Raw genomic sequence first — 18,204 nt, 5'->3', positions numbered from 1 at the left:
GAGTGCATTGACAAGAAAAATGAAAGGCTCTGAAGCTGCTGGGACACACTTGGAAGAGCCCCATTGAGCTACTGGGAAACACAGAGAGCAAAGAGGAAGATACCACCCAAAAGAGCTGTACTCTCCTGGCTTAGTGGGGATGCCAATGAGAAGGAAAACAAAGGGTTATGGGGAAGATGTCTGGTTTGGGGAGACATGCAGGCTCGGGGAAATGGTGCTGCCAGAGGTCTCTGTGTGACCCAGCCAACATTATGGATTTTGGTTTACTTTCCTTCTCTGTGGATTCCGTTTCACTTTTTTACCCAATGAAACACTTTTCAGCAGCTCGTGTTCTAATGCCTTCACTTCAAGTTAATTGCACTTAATAAAGGCAGGCCCTCAGGGCTCATGAATGAAAACAGCTGCGCTTTGATAGCTCTGAGAATGAGAGAAATAAATCACAGATTAATCAGTTAATCTGACACTCCTTTGGATGGGAGCAAACCTGAGGCTTGGGGGCTGAGAAGGCTGCCAGCTCCAGGCAGAGGGATCTCTGGATGCTCCAGCACTGCTCTGCCACCAGCAGCACCTGCTCCTGGACGGCTCTGATTTGAGCAAACAATTGGATAGAATCATCCTGATGCTTGTTAGCAAAGCCTTGCTGGATGGGAGAGGTGCTGAGCTCCGAGCAGCAGCGCATTAGCAGGACACAGCTCAGAGACAAAGCCTTCAGACTGCAAGGAAACCCATCCCAATGAGCACTTGCTTTTTTTCTCATCTGCCTGCAGCATTGAAAATGGTTTTCCATGTCCTTCCAAAAGCGTATTTAAAAGCAAATACACAAACAGGATGAGGCTTTGCGCTTCCATTTGATTTTTATAGCCTTCTCATGAAGCTCTTCAGAAAGGATTTCGAATGGAAACGCTGACAAACTATTAAGCATTAGTGAACACTGCAGCATTAGTGAGCTGCTGATGGCTCTGTTAGATGTGCTCAGGAATTTTCCTTCAGCAGAGGCTGTGGTTTCTGCAAAGTGACTTTTTTCCCCCCCGTGTAAATATCAGTATTAATAATTTTTTCCTTTCCTTTCCTTTCCTGGGGACCATCTGAATGAAATTCTCTGTTTGAATGGGGTTGAACCTTTTTCTCTTTCTCAGTCATCCAGATGTTTCCTTTGGGGTCACCCCAGCACTGACATCATTCTGCAGGAGCTGCTGTCCTCAGGCTGCTGCTTCAGAAGGGTGAGATGGTAGGAAGCTGTAAGCCTCACGGCCTGAGCAAATGGTACATCACAGGGATGTGCTGCCTGCGGGCAATGTGTTTTGACCCATCAGATTCTGAAAGCTCAAAGGGCAGATATTTTGGCAGCAGAGGGTTGTTGATTCTGCATTTCCCCAAGCAGGATCCCCCGGTGTGGTGAAGCATCTCATGGAGGGTTCATTCTGAGCACTGCAGGTAACAGCAGGCTGGCCACAGACCCCCCCTGCAGCATGGGGGCTCCCCGTGCCACACACCACTGCTGCACACTGTTGTACCCCAACAGACCAACGCCATGCAGCATTCGGCATCCAAGTGACAACATCTGAGATGGAGAGACAGCAGAGAAAGGAAACATCCTGCCAAAGAGCAGAGGAGGAAGAGGAAAAGCAAATGTTCATATCTAGTTTACATTCTAGTGGCCTTTAAATCACAGAATCATAAAATGGCCTGGGTTAGAAGGGACCTCGAGGATCACCAAGCTCTCTCCCCCAGGTACCAACCTCCAGATCACAGAATCACAGAATCACAAGGTTGGAAACGACCTGCAAGATCATCTAGTCCAACCACCCAAGATCTGATGTTTGTCTTTGCTTTCTGCTCTCTGGCTCCTTCTGAGAGCTCAGAAGTGCCCTGCAGCAGAAGTCTTGGCACATTAAAGCACCATTGACTGAAAATGGTCAGTGTGTCCAACAGCATAAGAGATAGGAATCAGTCAGCCAGAAATGCAATATGCTGCTCACCAGGGCTCATTTATTCCCAAAGTTCAGATATTCCTTTCTGGCTCATACCAATAGAAACGTATGCCACAGCCATGGACTACTGACACAACAGAACCAGAAGCATGAGAGAAAGCAAAATACCAGCTGTGCACAAGCAGAAAGTCAGAGGAGTGCAAACACGGGGCAAAACTTCAGCTTCAAGATGCTATGCCAGCTCAGCAGCCACAGTTTCCAACAAGATAACAGTCCTGTCTGCCTTGTTTTCCAAAATAACTGGGGATTATTGGTGTGCTGCCAATGCTGTAAGGAGAGCTCGCCCTATCCCCAGCCTGAGCCCAACGCCCTGGGACCAGGGTGGAGACAACAGTGGAGCAGTGTGGAGAAGGGAGATGAAGAGCCATGCAGTCTGCTCATTGTTTTTCCACGTTAAAGAAAAACACTTCCCTGTAACTTTAACCAAGCAGAGAGGCAGCCACCTCCGTCCTTCATGTTTGGCAAATAGACCTATGCTGAGTGAGGGCACTTGGTTGGGAGTGTTTGTGCTTGATTCATTTTAAAAGATACATCCAGATTACACGCACAGCACAGCGTTTGGTCTGTTTGCTCTGGTGTGGCAGAGAGGCTGAAGGCGTGCATTGCTCTGTGATGGGGATGGGGGCAGGAATGCATGGCTCTGGAGACATTATTTTTCTCTTCACATTCCAGAAGGGAATTTTTAGTATCGTTATTTTTAATGATCTTTTGAGGCTGAAGAGGAACACTGTGGGTCAGCCTACAGGCACAACTGCCTGGCTCCTCGTTTGGGCTGCAGCTGGCAGAAAAAGGTGCTCCTTTTTCATGAAAGAAACCCCAAATCCACAAAAGCAAGCAAAAGGGAGGTGACTGGAGCACCTGCTGGTTAAAGATGCTGTGAAATCCAATGGCAACCCTGGGTGGAGTGGGTTGGAATCACTGCAGCGGGCAGAAGGACGATCGCCATGAAGGACAGAAATACCCACCCCAATCTCCTGTTGAGTGAGAGGTACGTTATCAGGAGGAGCCCCTGAGAGCCCTTGAAGTTCACAATAGCTGAAGACTTTTGTTAGGTGTGTTTAATTAAACCAGTACCCCTAGAGAGAAAGCAAACACCCTGGACAGGTACAGTTCAACTCGCTTCAATTCCACCAGCATCCACTGTTGGCACAATGGCCACGTTTTGGCCAAATACTGCATGAAGCACAAAGGTTTTGTTTCATGGTTTATCCTGTGTTTATCCGAGGGTATTCTGGCACTCTTTCAGCTTCTGCAGAACTACAGCAAGCCTAATGGCTCTGCCCAGGACTGGTCCCTCAATCCACAAAGGGTTTCAATGTGCTCATTCTGCATCACGGCGCAGCACACCCAGCCTCAAACCATCCAAGCCACACTTCTTCCCCTAAACAGAGGGATTTCAAACGCAGACGTGTTGTTTAAGCAGTCCCCACTGAGAGCACTCACACCCACATAAGAATGGGTTCCAGGGGCTGCAAAACTGCTGCATTATACCCGAGCAATCAGGCTTGCCCTGAAAGCAGGAAAATGCCCACAAGCCATAAAAGGCCAAAGCTGACTGCTGCTCACAAGTTGCCATTAGTTTTAGGAAGGATGGGGGAAAGTTGGCAATACTCGAATCAGAAGGGAAAGGCACAGCCCAGCCTGCTCCTCCAAGGGGCCCCCGGCTGCCAGCCCAGCATACAGCCTGCTCACTCTGGTGGGCTCTGCACCCCAACCCCCCCAGCCCCTACATCCACCCTTACATTCTCATTGACGCACAGCGATGGCTGACGCCTTCGGCCTCCCTTTGCAATATACCCAGATCATCTCTCATCTCATCCAAAAAAAAAAAAAAAAAAGAAGGAAAAATGAAGGAAAAATGGAGGAAAAATGGAGGAAAAATGCCCCTTTGACCACGAGGGGTAGGAAACATCTGCACCTCCAGCGTTTTCAGCTGAAATCCACGCTCGCCTTTTACGGTCTCTGCAGCACCGTGACCCCTCGGAGGACCTCGGAGGTTTGCAGGCTGCAGGGAGGCTGTTACATGAGATATTCAGGAAGTTATTTGAGTCGCCTGGATAAAAGCCCGTGGCAGCTGGGCGTGCTGCAGAAGCGAGACAGAGCCCGCTGCATCAGCCACCAGCCCGAGGAATAACATTAGTTCCAGCCTCACAATGAGCTGTTTACTGGCCTTGGCTGCCTGTGGGAACGGCCAAGAAGAGCGGAGGAAAAGGACAGACAAACACAATGCGAGCGGGACGCGCTAGATGGGAGGCTGGGCTTTAAACTCGCCCTCAGGATTTCAACCCTATGGAACTGGAGAGGGCTGAAAGAGAAATAAAAGGGCACTGGCTGCTCCGCAGCACAAACAGGCCGAGACAAATCAGCCATCTGCTGCACTGCTGCTGCCTGGAGATCCCCGGTCCTGGCTGGAGGGCTGATAGTGAAGGTAAGAGATAAAGCACAGCCTTAGGCAGTGGTTCTGCTGAAAGGCAGCTCCGGGGAGAGCTGAACGACGAGAAAGCGGTGCTTTCCCTGCAGAAAGCAGCGCTTGTAGCTGTGTCCCCGTGTTTTTGAGAGCCTACAGGTTTTCCAGCCAGAACCTGGGGCTCTGAGAGCAATCTGCTGGGGAACCACATTCCGGAGGGCTCCGGGCAACCTCTTTGAGAAGTTTTCCCCGACCAAAAACAACAAGGCTTCCTAAATCCCTTTGGAAAGATTTTTTCCTTTCCGCCTGGGGCTGCCTCGCAGCTTCCCGCTGCTTTCCCCGCTCCCACCACCCCCTCTTCATCGGAAGCACCGAGGAGGTGAAGCCGCTCTCCGAGGCGCGTCCCCCCCGGCGCGGGGCCCTGCGGGCTGTGCCGGTCCCCCCCCCCCCCCTCCACCGGGCGATGCTCAGCGAGGGGCAGCCCGAGGGGGGCGCGGGGCGGGGCGGGCTGTGCCTGCTATACCGCGGCCCTGCCCAATGGAAAGCTTTTCCTATAGAGACCCCCAAGAGCTCCCGCTGCCCGCAGACCCCCGCGCAGACGTCGGGCCCGTTCTTCCCGAGACGCGATGACCGCAGCCCCCAGCAGTTCTGTTTCCTCTCCGAACAAAGGGAGGCTGAGAGCTGCCGGGCGCTCCGGATTTTAATGATGAACGGCGAAGTTTTAGCAGCGAGAGCGCGCAGCCCACCCGCGTGGGAATAGCTGGGCGCTGGCTGCAGCGCACGGAGGGGATCCATGGGGAACGGCGGCGAGGAACGGGTCCGAACCCGGTAAGTGCTCGGCACAAAGCCTTCCCATCCCCATCGCAGCACCGAGAAATGATTGGGGCCTTTTCTGAACTCTGCCAGCTCAGACAAAGCCGGGCACGAAGCTCGCAGGCGGCGCTGAGCGGTGCGTTTCAATGCGGTAGCCGTGTTTTGTCGGACGGATTTTCCTCCGAGAGCCGTGCTGTGATTTGAGTGGAAGGAATGAATGTTTCTGTCCGTTTCTGACCTGTTGGGAAGGAGTGGAGGAGCTCCGTGTCCCAACTGCTGCTGGGGAAGCTGTCCTCAGTCACAGCGTAATTGCCATCGTGTCACTGCAGTTGACACGTTGAGGGCTTTTCCTTCCCCCCCGGCGTTTGGTGCAGATTTGTGAATCTGCCATTCCGAGGGTTCTGCTTCAATGCTTGAAGTCAGGGTTGTATGAACGCTTGAATATGAGCTGAAGAAAGGGCTGTGTATAAAGGTGGCTTCCAGCTTGCAGTGATACACGTGCTGTGAGACCTGGTTCCTATAGGCTATATTAAAAAGTAGGAAATGAGTTGCATTTCTTATACTGCAAAAGTGCAGCGTTTTATTTCTCACTTTGGCTTCCATTTATGGCTCAAATTGACTCCTTTTAAACTCGGTGGCAAAATTCCACAGGAAAAAGAAATCGAGCACAGCTCTGAGCAGATAAAAATACCTCTGCCAGGAGTGAAATGAATGCTCAGTAGCATGCTTACAACAATCTAAAGATACAGCCGTTGGGAAGCAATAGGACTTACAGTATGAAGAAGGGTTTGCAAGGATTGTTTTGTTGTTTGTTTTAAATGAGAGCCCTTAATCTGTCTTTAAGAGGGGACAATTGTGTGCTGCAGCACTGCTCTCCTGTCCGAGCAGGATGGTAAAACCCACGCGATGGGAAGTGCAAAGTTCACATGTTGGTGATAAGGATATTCCCCCCCCATAGCACTTTTTCATCTTCTTTCCCTTACTGAAAGCCAAAATAAAACTGGCAGGAAGCTAACCTTGCTATTTCAGGGGGTTCAAAGCCTATTCAATTCGAAAGACACTCCTGAAAACATGGGAGGGAGGAAGGGTGGGGGAAGCTGAGCTGCATTTCATTTTAATCCTTTGAGACTGAAAATGAGACTCCTGCCTGGCTGGGTTTAGGGCAGCTGATAGAAATCAGCCATTAGATTCTGGAGAGAGGAAGTTGCTCTCTATAGCTTGAAGCTTTCTTTAAGTTGTGGATCTGCTCTCTCCAGCTCCTGAAAGGACGTTGTGTCGAAGTGGGATCAGCCTCTGCTCCCAGGTAACAGCTAGAGGACGAAAGGGAATGGCCTCAAGTTGCAATGTGGAGGGACAGGTTGGGTGTGAGGAAGAACTGCTTCTCAGAAAGAGTGGTGTTGCACTGGCACAGGCTGCCCAGGGAATGGTGGAGTTACTGGCCCTGGAAGCATTTAAAGAAAGGGAAGGTGTAGTACTTAGGGACGTAGTTTAGTGGGCAGTATTGGTGGTAAGGAGGCAGTTGGAATAGATGGTCTTAGAGGTTTTATCCAACCTTAATAATTGTATGATTCTATGAGCTGTACTTGGACACAGACAAACAGAACCAATGCCTGAATGCTGTTATCCACTCACTTGCATTGCAGAGTGTTGCAGTGAGACAGCAAATGGAAAGAACTGTGCCTTCCATTAACTGCAGCGAGGCCCTGCAGCCTGCAGCAGGGGAGGGTGCACTCCCTGCTGTAAGATGGTTCCCCTCCTTCTGCCTGTAGCCTCACATGAGAGCAGGAATTAAGGCAGTTTCAGCCAAAGCTTCATCCAGCTCCCAGGGAAAGGGAGCAGCAAAGGAGGGTACAATCATAGACCATATCAAGTTGGAAGGGAACCATAAAGACCATGGAGTCCAACCCCATGGCTTTGGGTAGGAAAGGTGTAAGATTTCCTGAGTCAATGGACTAGGTTCTCAGTGATCATGTTCACTGTATGCTGATATTTCTAATGGATCTGTACAGGCTGCAGCTAGCTTTGGCCCAAGCTGTATCATTGGACCTCCATTCACTGCTGTCTGAGTGCTGCTGGCCAGTCGTATGTGGATAACTGGTCTCAGTCTCATGGCCCAGGGTCACGAGCAAGACACCAGTGAGCCACCCCATCCACGGGGCTGGGGGTTGAGGACAGCTCTGGAGCTCACATCCAGCCCTCAGGAGGTCTTTCCAGGTCAAATGCATGCACAGACTCTGCTCCTTCCCACATTGCACCTCCTCCATAAATAAGGACCTGATTTAGTCTCAGGGAAGGGGAGCCCGTTGTACAAAAGGCAAATTCTCTCCTTGAAAAGAGGATCTCTGTATTCCCAAGAACAGACAGTGGCTCTGCAAGGTTTCCTCTAATGCGCCATCTTCTGAGCTCGGTCCCACAAGAGGTGGTAAAGATGCACGCAGCCTCAGAGCCAAATTAGCCTGAGTTGACCCTCACTGCAAGGAAAGTTTCGGAATCATCTGTAACAGTTTGGCTTGGTTTTGTAGAAAACGTGGTCTCTTGATCTTAGCAAGTGAAATTGAGAGGCACTGACTGGTCCCTAAGCCTTGAGCAACATAGCAGCGCAGCAGATTGCTCTCTCTCTGTGCATCACACGCTTCCACATCACCTTATGCACCTACTAGCCAAATATGAAGCTCTTCTTTTTAGCTGGTATCATGTTTATTTCCACACACAGGTGCAGCATGTTGCTCCATTGCTCTGCACTGTGGCACAGCTGCACGCGGTGCTGCCTCACTCTGCACACCAAGGGGTGGCTCAGTGTGAGCTGCTGAGAAGGGCAGTCGGATGGATGGAGCAGATGAGGCTGCAGCCGCCCGCACCCGCCGTCAGAATGGAGCCTCAAACCATCCTTCACACCCCAAATAATGCAATTAGAGAGAACAAAGCCCTGTTTGATGTACCCCATCCAGTACATGAATGCGGGGCACAAATCCTCACACTAGAGCCATGCACAGGTTGCCTCCTGCCCTGCTAATTCCCACGGATGCAGACCTACAAGGAAATCAGCTGCTCTTGCACTCAGGTTGAGCTTGCAAAAGCTGAAACAGGCATCTGTGCTGCAGTGCTGGCAGCTGGATGAGCCACGTTGATGCTAATGCATGCAGAGGAAAAAAAAAGAGCCCATGTTTTTTGGATAAACAGAGGTGAACGTTCAACAGTGCTTTGAGCAAAGGGAGTGCGGAGGAAGCAGTGCAGAGCAAGACAGTGGGCATGGCACGGGGTGAAAGGAGGGCTTCATGCTGCAGGGCCAGGGAGGGCAGCTGGGAGCACTGCAAGTGGTGTCCAAAGGCAAAGAAAGGAAGCTGTGGGGCTGGGTGCTGACTGGAAGGCATTCTGGAAGCGTAAGCAACTAAACCGAGTCCCGTTGTTGGATTCAGGGAAACAGGACTCTTCTTTTTTTTCCCTTAACCACACTTTGTAAATAAACAGGGCTGCATCAAAGGCACAGCCACCTCCAGCACCACCTTCTGCTTCTGAGTGAAAACAACCTGCGAATCTCCAAGCGTTGACCCAGAGGGCAACACAGCTTCTCATCAAGGTTTTCCTCATATCTAAGCCTCTTTACCACGCTCTCCACTGCACCTAGCAATTCTATTAAAGCATGAGCCTCTTGCTAAGGGGAGATCAAGAGTCCAAAGAGCAGCATTCCTACAGACCTCCATCATCAGCCTAAGGTTTCCTTGCGAGCAAAACTGTTCCTCTTACAAGAGTAAAATAACGCAGACTTTGCTGGGAAGCGTGGGGTGAATCCCAGCATTTCTGGGCTGTGGGCCAGGCCCTCGGAAGGCCACGGCACTGCAAGGGTTAAACGGGTGATGTAAATGAAGACAGACATTCTCAGTGAAAACAAAAAGAGAGTCATGCCCCGAGGATCAGCGTCTGGATACGGGGTAAGGCAGTTCACCGTGCTCTGCAGAAGGAAACATTTTAATTAGCTCAACACAAAACAGATACAGCACAGAGAAGTGACCACGAGCAGGAAATGCTTTGTAGGTCTCAAAGGACAGTGAGGAGACAACGGCGGTGCTGAGCAATTAAAAGAAGAGAAAAAAGAGGGAAAAAGGAGAGTGCCGTGAGGATGAGGTCCAATAGGCTCCAGTTTCCACCTCCCAGCTCCATCTCTGGGAGGAGTAAAACTGGGGTCCTCCTGGGGAATGGGGAGGGCTGGGGCTGCCCGCTGGTGGGAGGAGGGAGCCACAGAAGTGGGAAACACCATGCTGGCACTGCAGAGCTCTGCCTGTCTTCTGCTGAAGAGGAGTGGGAAAGCAGATGGAGAAAGCCAGTGGACTGAAAGGATCCCAGTGTGAGAGGTGTCACTGAGCCAACAGCGAGTGCTGGGAAATGGGGGTAATGCTGCCATTGAAGACCCTGGCACTGTGAGTGTCAGAGCCATGAATAAGAGCCTTGCTGCCCACCTTCTGTGCTAATCATCAAACATCATCCTCTTTTCACCCAGCACAACTGAGGCATTTGCTCTGACAGATTAACCCAGGGAAGAATGGCCCTTGGAAGCTACAGAAGCCTACCGACCTGTAGTTCACACTTCAATCTAATTCTTTCCTACCGTTGCCAGACACAACAAAAGAAACGAAAGCATTTCTGCCTTCCTCACTTCACGCAGGCAGCAGCGCGGTGCTTACAGACAGCTGCTGCCTCCCATTGCCAAACCCAACCTTCCTCCTGCTCCCACCTTAGCACGGGGTACATCAGACTACCAGAGGTGCTGGGGAGGATGGAGAGTTCAAAGCAGCCCTGCAGGCTGCTCAGCTCAGAAACCAGACCTGAACGTGGTGCCCCATCACCGAGCAGATGGTGCTGCAGTGGGGTCTGCCAATGGCACCTGTCACATCACAGCATGCCATGAGCCCACACCGAGGGGAACAGGGGGATGGAGCCTCACAAAGGCAGCAAATAGATTCCCCAGAAACTCCTTCCAGTTAACGCTCACAGAGTTCTCCTCACGTGCACAGCTAACCAGCAAAGCTTCTGCTGAAAGGAGGCAGGACTGAGAAGCCAGGATCCTGCTGTGGTTGCAGATATTGCAGGCAGCAGAGCAGTTTGAGCTCAGCGCGAGACAGCACTGCTGCGTTTCACTGCTGCTTCACTTGCTTTGAATTCACTTGTTGTAGTTTTCAAATTAATATTTGTATGCCTTCAGAGTTAACCATTTTGGTGGCATGATTGCCCAGTAGTGTTGCTATAGAATTATCACAAGTGATGGCCTCTGCAGCTAGAAAACGGCTGTTTCTATCCATATATTTCACACTTAACACAGTTGTGGTGTATCTCACCCCCATACAGTACCTATAAATGGACTGGAATAAGTCCTATGGCCTTATGGCTGGGTGGACATTAGGACTGGATGGTGTTGGAGGACACCAACCTCAGTAATTACACAGACTTAACCAAACCATCCCATACAGTGACTGTACCACCCAGATAAAGGGGATATAAATTCTCTGATGAATGTGGTTCTTTTCAAGGGAAGGCATAAAGCATGTGTGGAACACTTATTTCCAAGGTGAGAGGCTGAGCTGGTGTCAAAACACAACAAGTGCTGCCACGATCTAGAGGGATTTCTAGACAAAACAAAAAGGTCCTTCAGGTTTGAAACGTTTCCTCTTACGGTGACAAAACGGCTCTGCAGTGCTCAGCTATGGATACAAGAGCACACGGGGTGCCCAACATCTTCCACAGATCAGTGTTGCCTCTGGTATCTCCTATTAAAACCACAGAGGAGAAAACATGGAGATCCAAAAAGTCAGTCCCAAATTTCACACTGCCGTTTTGCTGACCTCCGTTTGACAGAAGCACGCAGAATGAGACGAGTATGAAAGGAGAAGGAATGGCCTTAATGGAACTATAAGTAGGGTTTTACAAAGTTTACCTGAAGGTATTTGCTGTACAAAACAACAAACAAACCTAAAAGAACGAAAGCAGTGGTTGCTCAGAATCCTGCTGATGCTTTGAAGACTTCTTGGTGTGCAAGGAGGCAGAAACAAAAGAACCCCAAACAGGATAGGATAGCTGTGTGCCAAGGGAAGGAAGGCATAGGTCTCCTTTGTTTTTAGTATGCAAAAGGCAGGGATTCTGCAGCAGAAGGCAGATGTGAGCAAACCCTGAACCCCACTTTGTATGAGAATAAGGGGGTTATGCGACGGACAGCTGCTCTGGGTTTGCTGTATCATCCCCTCTACAAGAGGAAATATTGATAACATCCCCACATGAGCCAGGCTGTGCATTCCGTGATGGTGCCACTCCTGACAGCTTGACACAGCCCTTCCCTCACCCACAGAGCCCATTTTAGGCACAGCAATTAAAGCTTTGAGCTGACTGAACGACGCATTGGAAGAGCCTTCATACTCAACTCAGCCTTTAACACCACCAGTTCTCCCAGCAAAGCAGCAGTAGTGAATGTGATGCACATGAAGAGCATCCTGTTGCTTTAATCCTTGGTGAAAAGGAAGCAGAGCGTCTTACATCCAGAAAACCAAACCTGTGGAGCAAAAAATGCAGAATTTAAAGCACATGGCTCAGTCTGAAAGCAGCTTGTCAGCTTGTTTAAACCCTGCAGGGATAGGTAGGTAAACAACACACGCTTATATTTCCAAGACCATAACCTGGCTGGACAATTGCTGGCAGGCAGTTCTTATACAGCAGAGAAGCTGTATTTGTCCCTGTGGTCGTCTGATGCAGAGCAAGGAAAAATAACCAGCTGATGGAGCTCCTTTTCTCCTGTGCTCTAAGCATCTGGGTCAGGCTGCTGGCAGGGACCACATACGCCAGCAGTGAAGGTAAGGATTTCAAAGCTGTCTTTTAAACCTGCTGCACCCAGCTGTGCTTTGAGGAGCAGCCAAAATCCCGCAGTGTGTGCACAGAATGCAAAGCAGAGCTTCCACCCAACCCCAGCACAGCCCTGTGCAGGCACCCAGCGAGCCTCAAACCTCTCTCAGACCTGGAGCCCAGCACACCTGGGTTCTGCACACAGCAGGAGAAGAGGTGCCATAGAGGTTACACTTCAGCAAACTTGCTCTTGATGGAGATAACACACTGCCTCTTTCATTACTGGACGAGTTATTTAATGTGTTAAGCTGAGGTTGGAACTAAGAGGCACAAGTATTCCTGTTGGAGCTGTTTGCTCTTGAATACAGCTAAGTTCTTGCCAAGGAGCATTTCAACTGCTAGGTGAGACTCTGCTTGTTTAGATTACCATGCATTTAAAAAAAAATAAAATAAAAAAAGTGCACTGTTGAAATGTTACTGCCCTTCTCATAGCAATTTTAAGTGTTTGTTTTCTTAAGTCATTTCACAATGATGTTCATTTAGCCATAAGTTAGGAGGAAAAAGGCTGAGATGAGTGCAGAAGCCCATAGGGCCTCAGATCACGCTGCTCCCCTGCACAGCCCACTCCTGCTGTCAGTCCACGCATGCATGAAGGAAAGCCTCACTGTGGGCTTTTATCTCATTTCATCTCATTTCTCATTGTCACACAATCAGCTGCGATCAGATAAAGGCACATCTACCCCTGATTCGAGTATCTGCTAAGGCAGGATATTGTTATCATTGCAAATGCATAACACAAAATGCACAAGAAAGGAGGGAAGGTTTGCTGAATTTGAGGTGTGTACCAATGCCATCTATGGAAACAACAGTTCAGGGAGCTTGAGGTATGCACAGCAAACGCAGCAGGACAGCAGCACAGCACAGAGCAGCAGGCAAGAAACCTCCCATGCAATAGTCCTAAGTCATTTTATGGGACACCAAAAAGCTTGAAGCCGCTCCAAGCCATCTGATGAGTGAAATCAAGGGATCCTCCCTTCCTGGCTTCACACCCCACTTGTCTCTGGGCAGGATGCTGCTCATAGCACACAGCGAGCCCAGTGCTGCCAGGCTGTGAGCACAGCCAGTCCGTGCTGCATCCCTCCACAGCTGGCAGTTCAGCAGCTGGCTCACTGACAGCACGCAGGAACTATTGTTAGCGTGAGTTTGGTAGGAGAAACATATGGAAAACATTTGATTTTGATCTGTTTGCATCTTCAATGGTCTCAATTCCATGCTTTCTCCCTCCGTTTGTTTGTTTACACCGTTGCCATTCCAACCTTTAACACCAGCCTGCTCAGTTATGTGTTTGCTGTTATAACACGTTATCAATCACTTTCTGGAACAGGTCCTACAGTTCACAATGGTTTCATCTCCAAGTTACTCAATAGCTGCAGTTACTAAGAGGTTTCCTAGATTACAAATTACAAAAGGGTGACAAACTGTTTTGGATTCAGTTTGCTGTGTTTAACAAGTCAAAGGTCCCCACCCTGGTTACCCAGCTTCACACCACCAAGGCATGCCCCCATCCCAGCCCACAAGCCCTTCTCATGCTGGTTAATGAGATTTCCCCATTGCTTCTGCTCACAGGCCTCCAACACTTGGCATTGTCCCAGGCGGATAACACCAAGATGGTTCAGAAAGCTCTTACTTCCAACAAATAACATGCTGATTTCAACTGCACACTTCCCCAGAGCTGATTGAATTGGGATAGAGTCCTACAGGAGTGCAGCTCATGGGATTTCCCAGATTTCAAGTTCAGAAAGGTGACAAGGAAGAGAAACAAAATGAAGTTGTCAATGCAGCTTAGAGAGGAGTCCTTTTTGCAAAGCATTTTGTGCTTTAAAACAAAATCCTTTTAGTAAATAATGTCACTTTTGCAGAAAAATTGCAGAATGGAAACCCCAACATTTTCCCAAGGAGCAAGCATCGCCTCGCCTTGGAAAGTGCTCTGTGCAAAATGTTTCTGAATTACAACATTTCAGTTCTGCGCTTCGAAATACCTGCACAAAACGCTCCTGCTTTCAGGTAGAAAAAAGGCAAAAGAGCACTTTGTCAGTCCAGGTTCTTAATGTTTGTTCATTTAAAGAAGTTGCAAAACCATAGAAGCTTCATTCCTGCACAGTTCGGAGTAAGCACTGACATTTTCAGCTCCTTTCTGCTCTTGTCACATGCTTAGGTGAGCAGTGGCCTGGGTGTAGAATCAAACAGCAGCCTGAATATTGCAGCCCATGATGTCTCTCCAAACACAGTGGGTCAAATCCATCTCAGATTTTAAGGAAAAGCCTTTCCAGGTGGAACATTGGAATTGGCTGTCGCTCTCCTTCCAAGAGGAAGGCAGGGGAGCAAAGCAAAACCAAGTGCAGAAACTGCTGTGTCCAGCTTTGATAAGTTCCAGTAATAGTGGAATTCATAACAATTTATAAAGATTGGCTGTAAACTGATCACTGGTCCTGTATGAACGATTGGAAAGGAAAGCGCAAATACTCTCTAGCACAGACATGCAGGGTGACAACAGATGGCAAAACTGATGGCTTTTATTTCTCTCCCCTTTTAGGATGAAAGGATGCACAATGAGGACATGGTAGCAAGGATTCAAGCAGCCTTCCTGGAATGCGTTTCATCAGGAAGAAAAGAGGTGACTGCCTTATTTTATGGATGGCACTGAAGTAGACTTTGACACTCTTTGGAAGCACACCACAGACTTGGCATGGGAAACCACAGCAACAACCATACCTGTTTGACAGATGATTCCTTTAAGTACAACTTGTATGGAGCCGTGTACAGCGTGGTCTTCATCCTCGGTCTGATCACTAACTGCGCTTCCCTCTTTGTTTTCTGCTGCCGGATGAAGATGCGGAGCGAAACGGCCATCTTCATGACAAACCTGGCGGTTTCAGATCTGCTGTTTGTGTTCACTTTGCCTTTTAAAATCTTTTATAACTTCAACAGGCATTGGCCTTTTGGAGATAGCCTGTGCAAGATATCTGGGACGGCGTTTCTCACCAACATCTATGGGAGCATGCTGTTCCTCACCTGCATCAGCGTTGACCGTTTCCTTGCAATCGTCTATCCGTTCCGATCCCGTACCATTAGGACCAGAAGAAATTCAGCCATAGTCTGTGCTGGTGTTTGGATACTGGTCCTCAGCGGTGGAATCTCAGCCTCGTTGTTCTCCACAACCAATGTTTCCAACACCAGCACCACCTGTTTCGAAGGCTTTTCCAAACGTATCTGGAAAACCTATTTGTCTAAGATCACTATATTTATTGAGGTGGTGGGGTTCATCATTCCTTTGCTACTCAACCTCACGTGCTCTTCCTTAGTTCTCAGGACTCTCCGGAAACCTGCCACCTTGTCTCAGATCGGGACAAACAAAGAGAAAGTATTGAAGATGATCATTGTGCACGTGGCCATTTTTGTCGTGTGCTTCGTGCCTTATAACTCCATACTCTTCCTGTACGCTCTCGTGCGGTCCCAGGCGATAGCAAACTGCTCCTTGGAGAGGTTTGCACGGACCATGTACCCAATCACATTGTGCATTGCAACCATGAACTGCTGCTTTGACCCGTTCATCTATTACTTCACATCAGAATCCTTCCAGAAGTCTTTCAACATAAAGACCCAGATAAAAATGGACTCTCTTTTCAAGACTGAGACCCCTCTAACAAAGACTGCTCTACCAGCACAGCAGGATGAAATAAGTGACCAGGCCATTACAAACGGGGGAGATCCAACCTCTGAATCTCACTTCTAGTGCCACGTTGTCACACGCCTTATCCCCCATTACCATTTGATTAACGCCAGGTGTGAAACAGTTCTTTGAGAGCACATGGGTTCTCGCACACTGCTAGTGAATAAAAGTCACTGGGGAATAACTGCACAGGTAGGTAAGGTCCTGTGGTGGGATGGTCCCACCGAATGTGATAGCTGAACACAAAATATAAAAGTCCTGATGGCACTCGTTAGAATGGCTGAGTGACAACGTATGTACCAGCAAAGGAGGGAACAGAACAGATTCCTTAATCAGAACATGCAGAACATGCCAACATTTGGCATTTCTTCTCCCCAGTGGTTGACATGGGACCAGTTGGGAAATACCAAGTTTAATTTTTCTTAGAGATATCTGCCAGTATTTCACGCCTTCTGGAAACGCATCATCGTATGTTAACTCAGTAACTTCACACAATATGTATGTTTGCTTAAAAAGGTATAATAAAGGCTTTGGGCTTTTCCTTATTTCACTGCAAGAGTATATGCATCCCAGCTTTACTAGATACAGCCACGTTAAGTTTACTGTGTGGAAAGGTTTGGAGCGTACGTAATTCTTTTGAAAGTAGGTAGATCAGTTGCTTGGTGATATAAAAAAAAGCTAAAAGGTAATTAATGATGCGGTTTCAAAGTAAGTTTCATTCTGTAAGACTAAACTGTCTCTTAATTTATTTGTAACTCTCCCTAGAGATGTCACTTAGGAGCACATTACTGCTCTGTTACCTGGGCTTTTGTGTCCCAGGAGATTGTGAGACTGTTTCTGGTAAGTCAGCTGAAGGAAAGGGCCTGGAACCCCACAGCTCTCACCAGCCCAAGCCTCTCCAATGTGAGAGGCTCCTCCACACTGTGAGGCTGAAGAACCCTGGAGTGCCGCCCTTGTGAAAGAGCATTTGGATACAGACAATTGGTGTCAGAGCATCCAATTAACAGAGGACATCCAATTAACAGAAGATCTTGTCGGTAATTGCCTGCTGGATTTTTGCTGTACACTCAACTAATTAAACTAAAAGATCTCAAAGTAACTCCAGAAGAAGTTCAACGAGTTGGCCACACTCTTCTCCTCATTACCACAATGTTTCCTTGTTTTGCAATTAATTTATTACATATCCTGCATTTCCTTTTATAGAAATAGATTATATAAATATATGTGGAAAATTAACTACCTGTACACGTTGTTGTTTTACGAGATGATTCATTTCTCCAGCTGCTGTTTAAGCTATCCTGACCTAAATAGGCCAATTCATACCACCTAAACATTAAGAATGAAGTTATTACCTCTTACATCTGTAAAACCTACATTTTCCACAGTATAGCATCAAGCTACTTGTCAGGATACAACAGAAAAGAAAAAAAAAAAAAGGCAAAATAATAAATGAATGGGTGTTTTCTATGTAGCCATTTATCTTCACTCTGATCAAAGCTGAGGAGATACTGAGCTACAGCAGCATTACGACAGCTTACAAGCAATCCATTTTCTGGCACACTAGAAGAAAAATGTTTTGCTTTGACAGGAATGTTAATTTAGCAGTGCATTGACTTCAAATGAAAAATATCCCATTGTCCACCAAGGCCAAGGTGGGCCCTAGAGCTCACTGCTCCAGCACTCGCAGGGCTGTCACTTACCTACTGCTCCTTACAGGAGGGCAAGACCCCAATGTCTGACTTGAACATTAGCTTTGTTCTCACCTTCCTCCTCCTGCAGATCAGTGTTCCTTTCTAACCCCACAAACACGCCCCTGTAATTCGGCACATCTTGTGCCAAGAGAGCTGCCACGCTCCTTTCTCTCCATCCCATCCCATGCAGTCCATACCGTTCATTTAAAACGCTTTAAGAATTGCATTTCCTTTGGCTGAGGAACCCGTTTCAGCACTTTCCATGACATGTAGCTATTTCAGAGAAGATGCTACCATAATTTGTGTCCGAAATGCCAAGTGAGACAAGAGGCTGCAATGGAGAAACAGTTGTCCATGCCCAGCTCACAGCGCTGCCGGGGGAAGGAAGGGGCTGAGATGGGTGACAGCTGGGACACATCCCAGCACACTGCCCTGCCATTAACCACCAGTTGGAAGTGGAGCTCAGTAGAGCTCTCAGTAGAGTTGAGAGGAGTGCTCAATTCATAGGGACAGAAGAGAAAGAGTACAAGCAGAAAGAACCACTAAAAAGCTGAAGGTGCGGTACTGAAAGTGCATTTCACTCTGTTGATGGGTAAAATACATGGCACGTAAACAAGTGCTTGTCTCCAGTGCAAAAGAAACCACCTTTTCTTCTTTCTTACACAGACTGAAGCTGGGTTCCATGCTAACTTGATCTCAGTGGGCACCCTTCATTCATCAGCTTGCAAACCTTCACAGCTTGCAAGGAAG

The 18,204-nt window shown here is 48.4% G+C and overlaps 1 protein-coding gene across 2 annotated transcripts; it reads left to right on the top strand.

Moving 5' to 3' along the window:
• Nucleotides 1-4,058: 4,058 nt before the first annotated feature.
• Nucleotides 4,059-16,999, top strand: LPAR4 (lysophosphatidic acid receptor 4). Of its 2 annotated transcripts, XM_042886456.1 has the most exons (3): nt 4,059-4,419; nt 4,956-5,226; nt 14,627-16,999. In XM_042886456.1, the coding sequence occupies exon 3, from the start codon at nt 14,780-14,782 to the stop codon at nt 15,824-15,826; it is 1,047 nt and encodes a 348-aa protein (XP_042742390.1). In that variant the 5' UTR covers nt 4,059-4,419; nt 4,956-5,226; nt 14,627-14,779; the 3' UTR covers nt 15,827-16,999. The 2 variants fall into 2 exon arrangements, with proteins under 2 accessions (XP_042742390.1, XP_042742389.1); XM_042886455.1 differs by lacking the exon at nt 4,956-5,226.
• Nucleotides 17,000-18,204: the final 1,205 nt, after the last annotated feature.

Source organism: Lagopus leucura, unplaced genomic scaffold (genome assembly GCF_019238085.1).
Source record: "Lagopus leucura isolate 7727_CA_CO unplaced genomic scaffold, USGS_WTPT01 Super-Scaffold_100057, whole genome shotgun sequence".
In the NCBI taxonomy this organism is placed as follows: Eukaryota; Metazoa; Chordata; class Aves; order Galliformes; family Phasianidae; genus Lagopus; species Lagopus leucura.
This window is presented reverse-complemented; position numbering and strand designations above follow the sequence as displayed.